Consider the following 15,036-nt stretch of genomic DNA (forward strand, 5'->3'; position numbering starts at 1 on the left):
GACCCTTCGAGGGACAGCTAGTGACATGACTATTGACTTTGTAAAGCGCTGCATAATATGTCGGCGCTATACAAATACTGTGTAATAATAATAATAATACCTGTCCCTTAAGGGGGCTCACAATCTAATGTCCCTACCATATGTCATAAACACAGCCTAAAGCCAATTACTAAACTGCATGTTTTTGGGATGCATTAAAAAATGAATGTCCTAAACATTTCTATTTGGTTCTGCAATATTTTTTTACATGCTTGTTATAACTTTTGAAAAAATAAAGTAATGAAATTATATGCATTAAAAAGTAAACACAGAGTATTAGTGGGGAACTTTAAGTTATTTAGTATGAAATTGCAACTCACACAAGGTCTCTGTTTTCAGTTGGGTTTCTTTGCTTCATACAAAAGCAAATTGGTAGATTACTTGATTTGTTTGTAATATGGACATATGATTATATTTTGTTGCATGACCAAGGACTAAAGTGAAGAGTTGCAGAGGTGTAGAAAAGGTTTATAATAAATACATAAATATGGCATACATAATAAATACAGTTTATCTGAGTTAACATGGAAATATGCATAGCAAACAACTGCTTGATGTCATATCTACCTTATACCCCTTACAGAAGAAGCAGTGAAGTTCCACTCATGAATCCCTTTCTAAAAAATAAAAAAATGGATTTGTAAGGCAATCATGTTTTGCTTGTAATTTGCACCTATTCAACAAAATAAAGTGTATAGGAAAACAATATTACATTAGAAAGCACGTGGTAAGTAAAGTATTGGTAGTATATAGTAATATATTTTAAATATCAAAAATCAGCTGTCTGTAAACTCTGGCTTTTTAAAATGTATAGGCAGTTTATTGTTTATACCTTTCATTTTCGTACAGTGTATGTACACAGAAGACCTGCTTTTTACAAAGAAGCAATGTAGTGGAACTCTACTTTGTGTAGTTCAGTACCAATAATGCAGTAAAAAATATTTTCTGTAGTTTAGGGCAGTATCAGGCTGGATGCTGTTTACCGTGTGTCCACGAATCACTGCTACTCTGTCCTCATCTTAAATGTGAAGAACAATGTCTAATGGTGGACCAAATGTTTTATTTTATTTCACAAGTTCTAAGGTTTTCACAATAAACTCACATCAAAGTGTACCTTTATCTTTTATTAAGGTGTATTCATCTGGGATCCATCCCTAAACCATTCAGGGTACCAGGATGTTAAGTATTAAAAAGACACTGAATGCAAACTAGAGTAGCTCGAAACTAATATCATCAAACATTTTTGATTCTCACCATTTCCACAGGAGACACATGCCATAATGATACAGTTCTTTCATCGGCCTCCTTGTTTATAGAGACATATGAGGGCTGATAAACCTTTGTAGGCTCCAAGACAAGAACCTAGAAATATAGTGAAAGATCATTTTTTTGTTTTAATTAAAAGGCTTTTTATCATTTAGTTGTTAATAGGTCAGTTTGCCCTCAAAATAATAAGTCATGTCTGGTAGCTCATTGGTTTCTAATATTTCTTGGAGGCTTTGCCATTAGGCTTCCCACATCCTGTTTATTAATAAAAAAATAATAATAATATTTATAAGGTCACTTAACACTCTGAAGTAATCAAAATCCTGCAATCTTTAAAATCAATATACATTGTTACATTTTTGCCTTCTTATTATTCATCATGCAATTTGTTGAAATTTGGTGAAAATACAAAAACACAATTTTTAGGAACATACTTTCATACTGATACTTTCATTAACAAAAACAATACATTTCTAATTGGTATTTGTAGTCAGCCTCTCCAAATCATTTTTTAATGAACAAATGTTATGTATGAAACAGTTGTATCCACATTGACATGAATCTTGTATCCACTAACATAGGCTGTAATGCCATTCATTAGAACAAAAGAAAGGTTGTTTAGTTGTTTTGTTTTGTTTTAATTCAATACAGAAAGAAAAAAAATCCCACTGCAATCTCTTAAGAATGGCATTTTTTGCTAAATCTCGTGGGATAACAGATCACAGAGGTCTAATGGAGGGATTATACCAGGCCAACAGGTTTCTTTACTTCTGATGTAAGTAGGTTTCTGCTTTGTCTATAACATCGGTATGACCTTACAGAATAATAGAAAAGTTATGTTATGAAGGTTATTGGTTTTCTGAGGTTTTCATTGAAGTAAATACTGGTTATGAACACATTAATATGTACCTGTCAGAGAATATTACAAAGCCATTATGTTCTGGAAAACATCTACACCTTTGAGAATGCACCACCAGGATAATTACAGAGAAGGGGGAAAAAGATGCTGGAGGGGAAAAAAGGGGTGGGGGAAGGGACAGGAAGAAAGAACTCGAATTTGAAAAGAGAGGGTAAATGGAATGGGAGGTTAAGACCCCAAACCTATTACCCATCAACAGGGCATAATCTAGAAGGAAGATCCTAAAGGAGGAAGCAGGCATAAAGGCTTCAGCATCGTTATTATTATACAGTGCCATCATATTACACAGGGCTGTACAAAGTCCATAGCCAGGTCACTAACTGTCCCTCAAAGGAGCTCACAATCTAATTTCCCTACCATAGTCATATGTGATTAATGTAGTCTAAGGTCAATTGTTAGGGAAAAGCCAATTAACCTAACTGCATGTTTTTGGGATGTGGGAGGAAACCAGAGGAAACCCACACAGACACGGGGAGAACCTGCAAACTCCATGTTTATTTTCCCTGGTGACCCTGCTTTGTGCAAAAAAAAGTATGGCTGACTTTATTATTAATATTAAAAAGGATTTATACAGCACCAACGTACTACGCAGCACTGTACATTAACCCCCTTAGCAGTATTCCCGAGTGTGGCTCGGGGTAAAAAAAATATACAAAAAGCAGTAACCCCGAGCCACATCCAGGGTAGCTAAAAACATTAAAAAAAAAAAACACTTACCTAGTCCCATCGATGCCCACCGGCGTCCTGCTCGTCCATGCCCGTCCTCGGGCCGCGTCCTGTGCCTTCGATCTTCTGCCGGCGAGTGCAGAGATGTTAACGGGGAGTTCCCGGTGACGTTGGTGCATGCGTCGGTACGTGCGGAGTAATCCTTATATATTATATATATATATATATATATATAATTATAATATTTATATTATACATTCTACTGTACAGTTATATTACATGTTCCTGTATTTTTATACACCCTAGTTTTATTAGATTTTTTTTTATTTAAGGTTTATTATTAATTTTATTAAATATTAGATATATTTTGGTGAGTTATGCCTAAGAATTATAGGCATACAATGTAAAATAAATATCCATGCAAAACAATGTACCACTTTTGGCCTAAAAATACGGACAGAATTGGAACGTCGAGGGGGTTAAGAAGGTGTTGCAAATGACAGACATACACACAGTGACACAGGAAGAGTAGAGGACCCTGCCCCGAAGAGCTTACAATCTAAGGGCTACACTTTAAAAAAATATATTCCCTCTCTGATAAGAGACACATTTAAATTCCCCTATACTACCTTACAAGAGCAACATTTAAAATAATGACTTTATCAAACTAACAATTTCTCTCAATGTTTTTTAAGATTTTTTTTTTTTTGTACAGTGCAAACACGTTGTCACAAAGGATAAAAAGCGTAATCATCTGTGAAATGCACAAAACGTAGGCCGCTAATGCACTACGCTTCCTAGTGTACAAAAGGTGCTGCATGTTTGAGAAGAATAGAGTCAGCATCATTACGTGTTGTCACTGGGGTGCTTTTACCATAATAACCCAGCTTCTGCATTTACAAATAGATAAAATAGGTATTTACCACTGCATAGTCTGCATTAATTAAAACTTCCTACAGCCAGCCACACGAAAAGGTCACAGTACAGTGAATGGAGGCGAACGGATTTGTAAGTGAAAAGCAAACACATCTCTTAAGCTTAAAAGCCACTTGGAAGGCGTGCTGGTAATCAGTGCAGGATTTGGAAAGGTTACTGATCAGTTTTCAGATCGGATTATGATTTTTTTTTTTCATCTCCCGGTATCCAGGAATAGACTAATGTACAGTAGAAAGAACTGGTATGTTTGTTCTGTAAGCACTGCTAGTCAAAGCCAGCTGCTTCCAGTAAAGTTTGTGTTGGTAAAGATGACATGTTCAAAGACTTATGCAATCCAAGCTGATTCATAGCAGCATGACCACGTGTGATCAGCAGAAATGAATATGAAAATGTTTCCCCCTGCTGCAAGCCTAATATTTAGCAACAAGCTATTTCTGCAATAACTTTTGTAACTGTTTAGTGCTGTGTAAAAATATCTCAAGGCTATAGAGGCCGACTCTGTGACACAAACTATCCACAACTTGAAGAAACACCTCCAGACAAAATAAAGCTTTCTAGCAGAAGTGTCATGTTTTTAAATTATCTTGACCATGTACAGTGTATAGCCACTTCTTTGTCCATGCCACATCATTACAGAGGCTGCAAAAGATCTATCATGAGGGGGCACATTCTCTGCCACCAGTGAACAATCAAAGTTGGCGGTGTGTCAGCGCAGGGAAGACGGAGATCTGTTTGTTCTCACAGCTCAGTACAGTCACTCTGCTTATGTCTATTGTCATACATGGGGCTTATACTCTGCAGGCATCCTGTACATTATAGTGCGTAAGGTGTTGGGGTCATAATGGTATGGTAGGGCCAGGGCATGTGGAGGAGCAGTGTGTTAACTGATTTTCAGAAAAAATTAACCCATATATCGGTGCGTCAGAGAACCTGCTATCCTAAAACATATATTAGGTTTAATAGGCATTGGTGAGTTCAATCACCCACTGATTTTCTTTATCTCCCAAGGACCTCAGTAGCAAAATGTTCCATATGGTTCATGGTATTTTTAAATCACTCCTCCTACTGAAGCTGAAAACTTCATTCTGTGTATCTCAAAGTGCAAAATTAAAAAAGCCCCAAAAAAGAATTTTGATAAACAGGCTCCAGTCATAAATAAAAGTAAACAGAACAAGCCATGGCCTTTTATTTTCCCAATGCTGAATGTCTGAATCATCACTGGAATATAAAATCTGGTATGTATTTTTATCTTCTGTGCTATTTTTATGTTTTTTTTATATACAATACAAACTTTTTGTTGTGTGCCTGTACCCATTTAAAACTACAGTGAAATATTTTTAAATGCTTTTGTAGCCACAATGGTATGCAAGAAAAATGTAAGAACAGTAGCTACACAATGTTCCCATTTTGTATTCAATAACAAGATTAATTACTTGGCTTAAGGCACAATGTTTATTCCACTAAGTAGGACTCCTTAGTTAAATTATTACTACCTGTGAATAAATTATTTTTAAATAAAAAATAGTTTAAATAGCTTTGTGTGTCTTAAGCAACTTTTAGCTTCAGGATATTTGCCTTCTGTATATTTGTCTAGGATAAAGTTAAAAAATGTATCCGGTGCCCAATCATCTACGAGTATAAGCAGCAAAAGCCTATTTGAGAGTATTTCTGCTAATATATAAGGTACTGTATAGATTTCCTCTAACTACCCACCCATAGGCTGCACACACGTGCAAATATTGTCGTTGTAAAGGATCTTTCACGATCCTTTCCAACGACAAAAGACTGCACGATACATAAATGAGCACTGTACATACTGCACCATTCTGCTCTATAGAGAGGGGACAGGGAGAACGACGGAGCAGCACCCCGCTAAGTTCTCTCCCGCTCACTTCCATTACAATCGTTCGACAGACAACGAGCACACACATCATATTCTCGTTCAATATCAGCCCAGAGTTGATTATCGGACGAGAATCATCTGATGTGTGTGTACGTAGCCATAAATTGTGGTTGATCTGGCTGATCAGGAGATAATAAGAGGGAGGGGAGGCACCTCTCCCTCATCTACACTGCACCCAGCATATGGCATATTGTGTACCAATAATCAGTACATGTATAGACTTTCCAGATTTTGGTGCTAAACTGTTATCTGGTCAGGTACTTTTTTAGAGAGATGGAGGTTGAAGGTTTTCAAGGATTGCATACTATATGTGTAGCTCTTATTTTTATTACAATTAATATTTAAACACTAAAACAGATAACAGTTATCGCTGCAAATCCCAAATTTGATGCAAATTGGTTTGTAACAGAAGAAATCCTGAGCAGACCATCCAGCCATGTATGTGATTCTTTAAGGCCTATCAACACTGTTCTTTACTGAACGTCTTTTACATATTTACATGCACATTAACTCACCTTAATACTACACACGCTACAACAATTGTTGACAAACCTAAAGAATGCTTCTATTAGACAATTGGTAACAAATGTCTAAACTGGGAGGAAGCCTTCTCCTAAACAATTGGTGACAATTGTCAAAGAAACTATTTCCTTTTACTTCAGACGTATTTCCTTTAACTTTAGACACCTTTCCTCCCACTTGCTGTTGTCTTTCCCCGATGGGACACACCAAGAAAAAAAATAAATAAATAAACTGAAATGTGTCTATAAATGATATTTTATGTATACATCCATACATGAGTCCATAACTTTTTTGGATAATGATTCAGTGTATATTGATACATTCATACTTAGAATTATAAAATATCATCCTACCAACAAAGTATTGTAGATGATAATCTGTTATCTTTTTCCTTTTATACATTTTTAATACAAATATTTATTATATTAATATTATATTTTATTTGCTTTTTTTCTGAACTAGTGAGGATAAAGGCACAATCTAGCCCCTTACAGAGCTTTGCAGGATAAATCCTATTTTTTTTTAGAACATAATTTTATTTTAATAACAAATTTCCTACCACATGAGACACATTATGTTTGAAATTAAAGACAAAGTCATGTTCCTACCTACTGATCCCTGCTGTTGAAGAGTTGTGAAGAGCCTACATTGGAGGTGTACTGCTAGCAATGTGGGGTGGCTACAAATGGACATGTTCAACACACCATGAATTGTAGCCAAAGACATCATTGATATACAGTGCCTTGCAAAGGATTTATTGGACCTGATTTGCTAAAAAATTTATTAATAGACCTGATTTATAAATGCATTTATGGTAACTAACTTAACACATATTCATATACCATCAGGAGGAAGGAATGCATCAATAAGACATAAAACAAGTATGACTTTTTTTTTTTTTTAATCTTTTTGCACCCCAAATCTAAACAGGTAACATGTCAGAAACTAAGAGCAGTTTCAGAGAAAACATACAGTTTCCATAAATCATAAACAAGTGGAAAGTTAAAATTAAACAGAAAATGTACATGATATCTCAACATGGTATAATTGTGGTGGGCATAATACCAGTGCACCTTACCGTATGTTGAGTACCAATCATCATACTGCAGAGTATGCACAATTGAATTATTCTGGTCAGTTGAGGTGATCAAATTATTTCCAGAATAGCAGGTCTAAAAAATTAGTTATATAAAGAGTAGCCACTGTAAACTATAAAAACATTCTGTTTAAACCTGAGATCAGTAATAAATGGGGGTACCATGGCTAGTAGTTGCATTTGCTTTGTTGTGGAACAGTGGGAGAGATTCTTCTTACAGGTGAATGTGCCTGATGAGAACAATGGTGAGGTGTTCAGCAGGTGTCAGGATGCTGCTTTTGTTTACCCACATCCAAGCAGCTGTTATGAAGCTTCACCAATTTGAGCTGTTATCTAATTTCAGTCATAATGTGACACTAACTACATGTTTCCCCTACATCTATCACATGTGCCTAATCTTACACAGCACTCACAACTTGTCGTTTTTACCAGGTCCATGACAAAAATGCAGCAGAGTCAAGTAAGTTTCTATAAGTAAATATTCAAAAAGACAGCACAACAGTAAAAGCACGCAAGCTGCACTGAATCTTGTTTATTTATCGAGGGACACTACCTAAACATTAGGATAAAATCTAATAAATATCTGTTTTATGAGCTACTAATATAAAAAAAAAACAAATTTACACTTGATCCAATTGAATATGTTTTGACAGAACCTAATGTATTTTTCTTTTATCCTAACATCTGGTATTCCATACATGAAGACCAAGGACCAACAGTGATGAATTTAACCACAAAAGGGTAACTCAACTGTGGTTTCTCTATATCTAGTCTGTAAACCTTGCCATCACAAACCTGTCACATACCCGTATCAAACACCTTGAAACATGACTGAGCTTACTTACACCTGATCCACACCCCCAGAAAGAGTTCTATAAGCTGCACTTGATCCACATAAGGCTGCAGTAATGACACACATTTTCCAAGTTTATGACTTTTATTTGTATCATTACTGCAGGCTTAAGGTTATTAGGTACACAGTTTATGGCTTACTTCCTGCAATGTGCAGATTGAATATCCAGGTTAAATTAACAAGTGCTCCCTATATTATTTGGAGTTGAGTGGTCAAGATAAATAGCGATAGCAAAGAGCCTTTTGTGTTCAACAAACTGTGCACCAGTAATCCCTCAGAACCAAAGGGTCGTCTTCATATATGCAGATAACTAAAATAAATACATATTATGCTATAAAGAGACAATATGTTATATTGCTTAAGGCTAGGTCACCCCAGAAGTGTTGGGCTGTGTTGGGTATCATTGCCTATACCTATGGTTCCAGTCTGCACCAACCTGCAGAGAAAACAATGGCACACACTGGAGTTTTGGTCAGTGGATTCTGATGTGCTATAACACCACTATAACATGCTGTTGCACAAAAAAGAAGTGGAGAAAAAAGGGGAAAAAAATCAAGAACTGTATGTGTTTAAACAACAGACTGCAGTGTGCGTATGCACACCCTCATGCGGTAACATATGCACACTATGTGAACAAGTCCTCAATCCCCATTAAAATGCAGATGTAATTAATATAATTTCCAGAAATAATCCCAACAATATTAATTACTGAACATGACTAAATGTCCTAGGGATATTGGTATAAAGTTTCACATTATTGAAATTCATAAAACATGCTGTCCTGTAAAACTGGATAACAGGATTTACAGTATGAAACAAAGTCACTTAGGAAGTAAAACAGAGGTATGGATAAAATGTCTGAGCAGGAGGGTATAAAAACATTTAATGAGAATACATTTTCCATAATCAATAAATGTAATTAAATGTTCTGGATAAACCATTAAACATGAAATGTATTGTTATGAAGGAATTTAAACACTGCGTTGTTAAAGATAAACTATAATGATTTGAAGAAATTGCATTTTTTTCACAAGGTTTTAAACTGTTGTTTTTTTTATTATTATGTTTGTTGTTATATATCTTTTTCCAGCTGTATAAAATACTACTACTACTTTATTTAAAACTGAACATTTCACACGTGACAAAGGACTTCCAGTGCACTATGAACTTGAGACAGAACAGAAGTAGCTCCCATTCAGACACAGGGCCTGATAGAAGCTGGTTGATGCAGCAAACCTGGAATGGATTTGGTCCAGGATTCAAAACATTTGCTAGCAAATGACTGTGAAGAAATCTATTCCGGGTTTGCTGGATCACCCAGCTTCGCTGATGAAAGTCTATCCTCTCCAGCCTTGGAGAGCTTTAATAGATCAGGCCCATATCTAAAAGTCTCACTAAAGCTGCGTACACACGGCAAATTTTTCTCGCCCGATAATCGGTATCGGCCAATTATCGGGCGAAAATCTGCCGTGTGTACAGTCGGTCATCGTCCATCGTCCGACGACCGTCCTGGCGGATCCATGGACGATGGACGACGACCGATCCTAATGAAAGGGAAGGGGAGAGCGCGCAGCAAGGTGCCGCTCCGTCGCTCTCCCCCTCCCCTCTCCATAGAGCATGAACGGTGCTGTATGTACAGCATCGTTCATGCATCGTGCAGTCTTTTCTCGTTGGAAAGGATCGTGAAAGATCCTTTCCAACGAGAAAAATTGCAGGTGTGTATGCAGCTTAATTTTCCTGCACTTAGTCACATGATAAGGAATGATTTAAGCCTGATTTTATAATACTATCCAAGATTTGGTTGATCACGCAGGTTTTCCCATGATAGTTTATCTTATCCAGAAAGCCCTGAGAGGGCTTCAAAAATTAGGCTCATTGTCTGGACTTGGTACCAGCTTTGTGTGCAAATATATCAACTTGATTTTGTCATCTGGTAAGTAGTGAGAACATTAAAAGAAGTCTACAGCTTCCAGTGGATACAAAGGGCTATGTAACATATCACATTTACCTGACTGAAAACAATATAATAAATAGATAAACTAATTTAAAAATGTTAATTTTTGCAGAATGTTCCTAGCCTTCTCTTTCTCTACCACCACAATTTACTACCAGAGCCATAAGATGTACCCAGTACCTCAAGGTACCCACAGAAAAAAACAGCACCCCTTTTCCTCCCAATGTCTCAGTTTATTTCCACTAAAGAGATATAAAATCAAATAAATACAATTTTATCCACAGCTTTAGTGCCTCTGGTAGAGATTGGGTCCTTATCTGGTTCTTTCGCAAGGGAAGTCTGCAGTTACTGCTGGTGACTTCAGAAAGTCATTTTATTTCATCTCAACACTGACTGCTCTCTAGTTCTATCCTCATATGTTCACTTGAAACAAAACTGAAATAAATCTTTTTATCAAATTAATTTCAGTGTTCAAAGTGCAGTAATCCAGAGCAAACAAATGTCAGTTTACTAATAAAAATAAAGTAAACTAAACTCCAGTAGGTTGAATAGATTTCACCCTATAGTTGTATTTTGAACTACCTTTAATTTATAAGTTTATAAACGACTAAAACACATATTTGGTAAGGTAAAAAGGATTATCAGTTTAAAAACCCATTTTAAGCAATTAGAATATATTGAGCTACAACTCACCATGCGTTCTGCACAGCTTTACTGAAAGATCTTAACAATATAAATATGGTTGTCACATTCATCACAATACATTATATCTACATATCTGTAATTTTGGTGCTGCTGGTACAACTTGTTACAATGAATTGGGTTGAGCACCCAACAAAAAAGATAAGTATAACAAAAATAAAAACGTCTCACCGATTAAGAGCAAAGGCATAATGAAACTTAATATTGTGTTGATCTGCCAAGTCACAGGTTGGCAGCATTTCTAGTGTTTCCACAAGTCTGACCATGGCATCATAATCCTGAAATAAAAAAACATTTAGAAACACATTTCACTATTCACAGCACTACGTGGAGGAAATATCTCTTTCAATACACAAGAAAATATTTGGATGATGATTTATTGTACCAGTGAACCTGTTAATACTTCAATTATCCAACTGTAACTTGCGCACATTGCGCCATCTCCAATTTACCACTACTCTATGCCACCAATCTTTGAATAGCAGCATTTCAATGAAAAACAAAGAGGATGGTGACGTGTTTATAGTTGATCCCTCATGCCTTCATAGTAGATCCTACATCCTGAAACGCTACTTGCGGGGTGTGGGGATTCTCTTTTTAACTCACTGGGCCTAATTTATTAAAACTCTCCAAGGCTGGAGAGGATATACTTTCATCAGTTAAGCTGGGTGATCCAGCAAACCTGGAATGGATTTCTTGTTTTGAATCCTGGACCAGATCCATTCCAGGTTTGCTAGATCACCCAGCTTCACTGATGAAAGTGTATCTTCTCCATCCTTGGGGAGCTTTAATAAATCAGGCCCACTGCCTGTACAAACCCCTCTTCTGCCTTTCAGATGCCTGTCACCTGCTGGGACAAAATGCAATGTAGTTTGAGGTGACTGTGTTTACATAAGGTAGTGAAGCGGTAATTGTACCTATTCATAAACATTTGTGGGAACAATAATGTCAATATTGCACTATCCAATGCAAATCATTCTGAATAATTAATTAAAATAATGAACATTCCCTCTCTATATTTAGGATCTACTCTATTTCTATTTTCTTTACTATTATAGTAAATTATGTGGGTACACATCTTAGAGAACTGGAAAACTCAAGAGAAGAACATGTAGATATTGTAAATCTTCTTTTGCAAAAATGTACATATTACCTGTCGGAGAAGTTATCCTTTAATGAACTAGCATTCTTTGTAATGTAAAATTAGCAGTAAACAAAAGCTGCCAGATAACAGTACTGTAGAAAACATTACATCCAGTTTCTTGGTTTCTTTTCTCTGCATAAAGTTTTGGTACCTTATACCTAACAACTAAGTTACTGAGATATAAAAAAAATGTCTAAAAATGGTATCTGTTTGTACATACACAATGGAAAATATTTGTAATTCTTCTACTTTATAGCAACTAGAATGAAGAAATTTGAATTATGGTGCACATTTTCTGTACTAGCCCGACTTCAATGTCAACTGAATCAACATTCAGTTTTTGTTTAAAGAGTAAATAAAGGCAACATGATTAATTTTCTGTACTTTCTCTAAATTAGATTACATCAACTATTATCTGCTTTGAGGATTTGTTTCTTTCATTTGCCAATATTTTGTTAGAAACCTGGTAGGCAATTAGGCAGATTAAACATTTTCCCTTGTGAATAAACTTGCTCACGCAAACACTCACAGCTCATTCTTTCATTCTTGGATACAAATGTTTTCATAACGAGTTATATATCACCACTTTATCTGATACATTTTTAAGAATGAAGGATTTTGTATTGTTAATGTAACTCTATTCTCATGCACCAGTGCCAGAAGATTCAAGTTGTAATGACAATGGCATTGAGCAATGGTGCACTAACATAAGCAACAAAGGAATCCTTATTAAAGCACAACAACGGTATACATTCTGATGTGGCACTGCTTTCACAATCTAATGGACAAGACTTAACAGTTAATAATAACTACAACAGAAAATGCATTGCCATAGCTGTCAGCAGCAAATACACAGGAACCATTTCATTAAGATCTCTTACAAAAAATATTAATAATTAATATTTTTTTTTAATTAATAATTTTCTGCATTACCTGTATACTAATACCACAGGATTTTAACTCAAGGACTAGTCTCCACTAGCTATGTGCAATGAAACATACTTTAACTTTGATTGGCTTTGCTTCAGTTTCGGAAACACCAAGGGCAACACAGGTTCAAAAAGAGCAAAGCAACACGCCGTTTTAAAATTGAAAGTGTGTTGAAAGTGAAATGCAGCAAAGCAAGACTGAAACACTAATAGAGACTACCCAAATCGTTTCAATGTAAGTTTTTGAAGTGTGCTTTAGAACGTAAAAACACAAGCTTGAAGTGTGCTTGAAGCATTGCAAACTACGATTAAGGCAGTCCATTGCCAGCCCACAGGCATTGCTACTAATCTGGCCATTTCTGACCTACATAGAGTGAAAACCAAGCATCCAATTTATTTTTATAAATTATGGGGACACAATTTGAAAAAAGCCCTCAAAAAGGCACTGTGCCTTAACATATATTTACAATATATGTGCAATATAAAGCTCAGTTTTAATAGCAAATTGTTGAAACTGTTTAAATATTTATTTAACAACATGCAAGTTTGTTTACCTATTAAAATCTTTTTTTGCAAAATGATCTCTTGATAGCACAAAAGACATAAAGACATATGCAAAACAGTAATATCAACACTATAATTATTATTAGTTTGACAGAACACATATTCTTGGCAATGGCATCTTCTTCATTATCATAAATCTGCACACCTTAGTTTGAATAGAAGGAAGTTGTAGGCTTGGTAAGCATGTAAAAACATGTATAGTAATTAGATATACACTGTTAAGATTTACAGAATAATATCACCCTTAGAAATCTATAACCTGAATATCTCGGTATGAGAGGAGCAGGTTGATCACAATATCTGAAGTCAGCACTTCTGTGTTATCCATTCTTAATTTTATACGGGCCAGCTCTTTAGCAAGTTCGTCTCCTTGATATTTTTCTCTAGCTTTTCTGATGTCATTCAGCAGCGTTTCCTTGTAGTATGCACTAAAAGAGAAAGAGAAAAAGAGAAACAAAAAACAATTTTTACTGTAGGTGGGACATTTACTAAGAAGTGTTCCTGTGTACACTGTGTGTAATCAATATTGTACAGAGGATTCTAAAGTGAACTTGTTTAGTCCCCTTGCAGGGCAAAAAAGCAGCTTCACTTTAATGCCAGCCCCCACTACCTCGTCTTGGTTTCTCTGCTGCTTCATTTACTATTTGCATATACATACCTCTGGGTACAAGGTAACATGTGACTTACTCCCGCTACCCCTTAGGCAGGACTCCTCAGGCAGGTAGAATGGGATCACCCGAGGCACGGAGTCTAAGTAACACTTGGTCTTCACCAAGGCACCCTGAAAGGGGTGATGGGCTGAACAGTCTTAGAGACTACTAGGCTTTTTGCTGCTCATCAGGTCGTAGCCCCCATGGTCACCCCACCTCAGGAGGAATAACAGAGAGGCTTTAGTGTGGAGACAGGTGGCAGTGAAGTGTAATCCGGGTCCAAGCAAATAGTTAGGGCAGGCGGCAAGCAAAGTGTAATCCAGGTACCATGAACAGTCGGGGCAGGCAGTAGGCAAAGCGCAATACTGATCCAAGCGAAAGGTCAGGGCAGGCAACAGGGAATGCGTAATCAGGGTCCAGCCAAAAGTCAGATCTGAATAGCATTAGAGCACATAGCAAGGTAGCTGGAGCAAAGTAACAGCACCAGCCACCATTACTGCTAAGGCCAAAAGAGCCTCTGCCCTTTTAAGTAGCTCCCTAGGATCTGTCAGTGTGTGCAATACTGCCCAAAGACATGCGAGAAGTGCAGCTGCATGCTCTGTAAGGTAGAGACAAAGCAAGTGCTGAGCTGTGCAGCTCAACAGGGCAGACAGGTGCAGGATCCCAAAATACAGTTCAGTGGGGAATGCCATAGGAACCAACAGGTATTGTGACAAGTGTTGTCAGCTAGGATCAGGGAAATATTCACTTGCCATTTACAAAAGGCTTCTTCTCCTTTATAGGAGAAACAGAGTGGCCAGAGAGGGAGGGGAAGATGACTAAAGGCATCTGCGGGGGCTGGCTTTAAAATAAATGCATTACTTTGTGCTACATGGGCATGTTCCTGCATGTAA

The 15,036-nt window shown here is 36.6% G+C and overlaps 1 protein-coding gene across 1 annotated transcript in view; it reads right to left on the reverse strand.

The window, feature by feature from the left end:
- MAP3K15 (mitogen-activated protein kinase kinase kinase 15) overlaps positions 1 to 15,036 on the reverse strand; it is a 78,916-nt gene that overhangs the window by 27,873 nt on the left and 36,007 nt on the right. The window contains exons 5-9 of the mRNA XM_072415291.1: positions 13,753 to 13,921; positions 11,028 to 11,134; positions 10,209 to 10,212; positions 1,294 to 1,401; positions 607 to 656 (exon numbers count right to left, since the gene is read on the reverse strand). Coding sequence (XP_072271392.1) covers positions 607 to 656; positions 1,294 to 1,401; positions 10,209 to 10,212; positions 11,028 to 11,134; positions 13,753 to 13,921 — 438 coding nt within the window. The remainder of the gene's footprint in view (positions 1 to 606; positions 657 to 1,293; positions 1,402 to 10,208; positions 10,213 to 11,027; positions 11,135 to 13,752; positions 13,922 to 15,036) is intronic.

This window comes from Pyxicephalus adspersus, chromosome 1 (genome assembly GCF_032062135.1).
Source record: "Pyxicephalus adspersus chromosome 1, UCB_Pads_2.0, whole genome shotgun sequence".
Taxonomy (NCBI): Eukaryota; Metazoa; Chordata; class Amphibia; order Anura; family Pyxicephalidae; genus Pyxicephalus; species Pyxicephalus adspersus.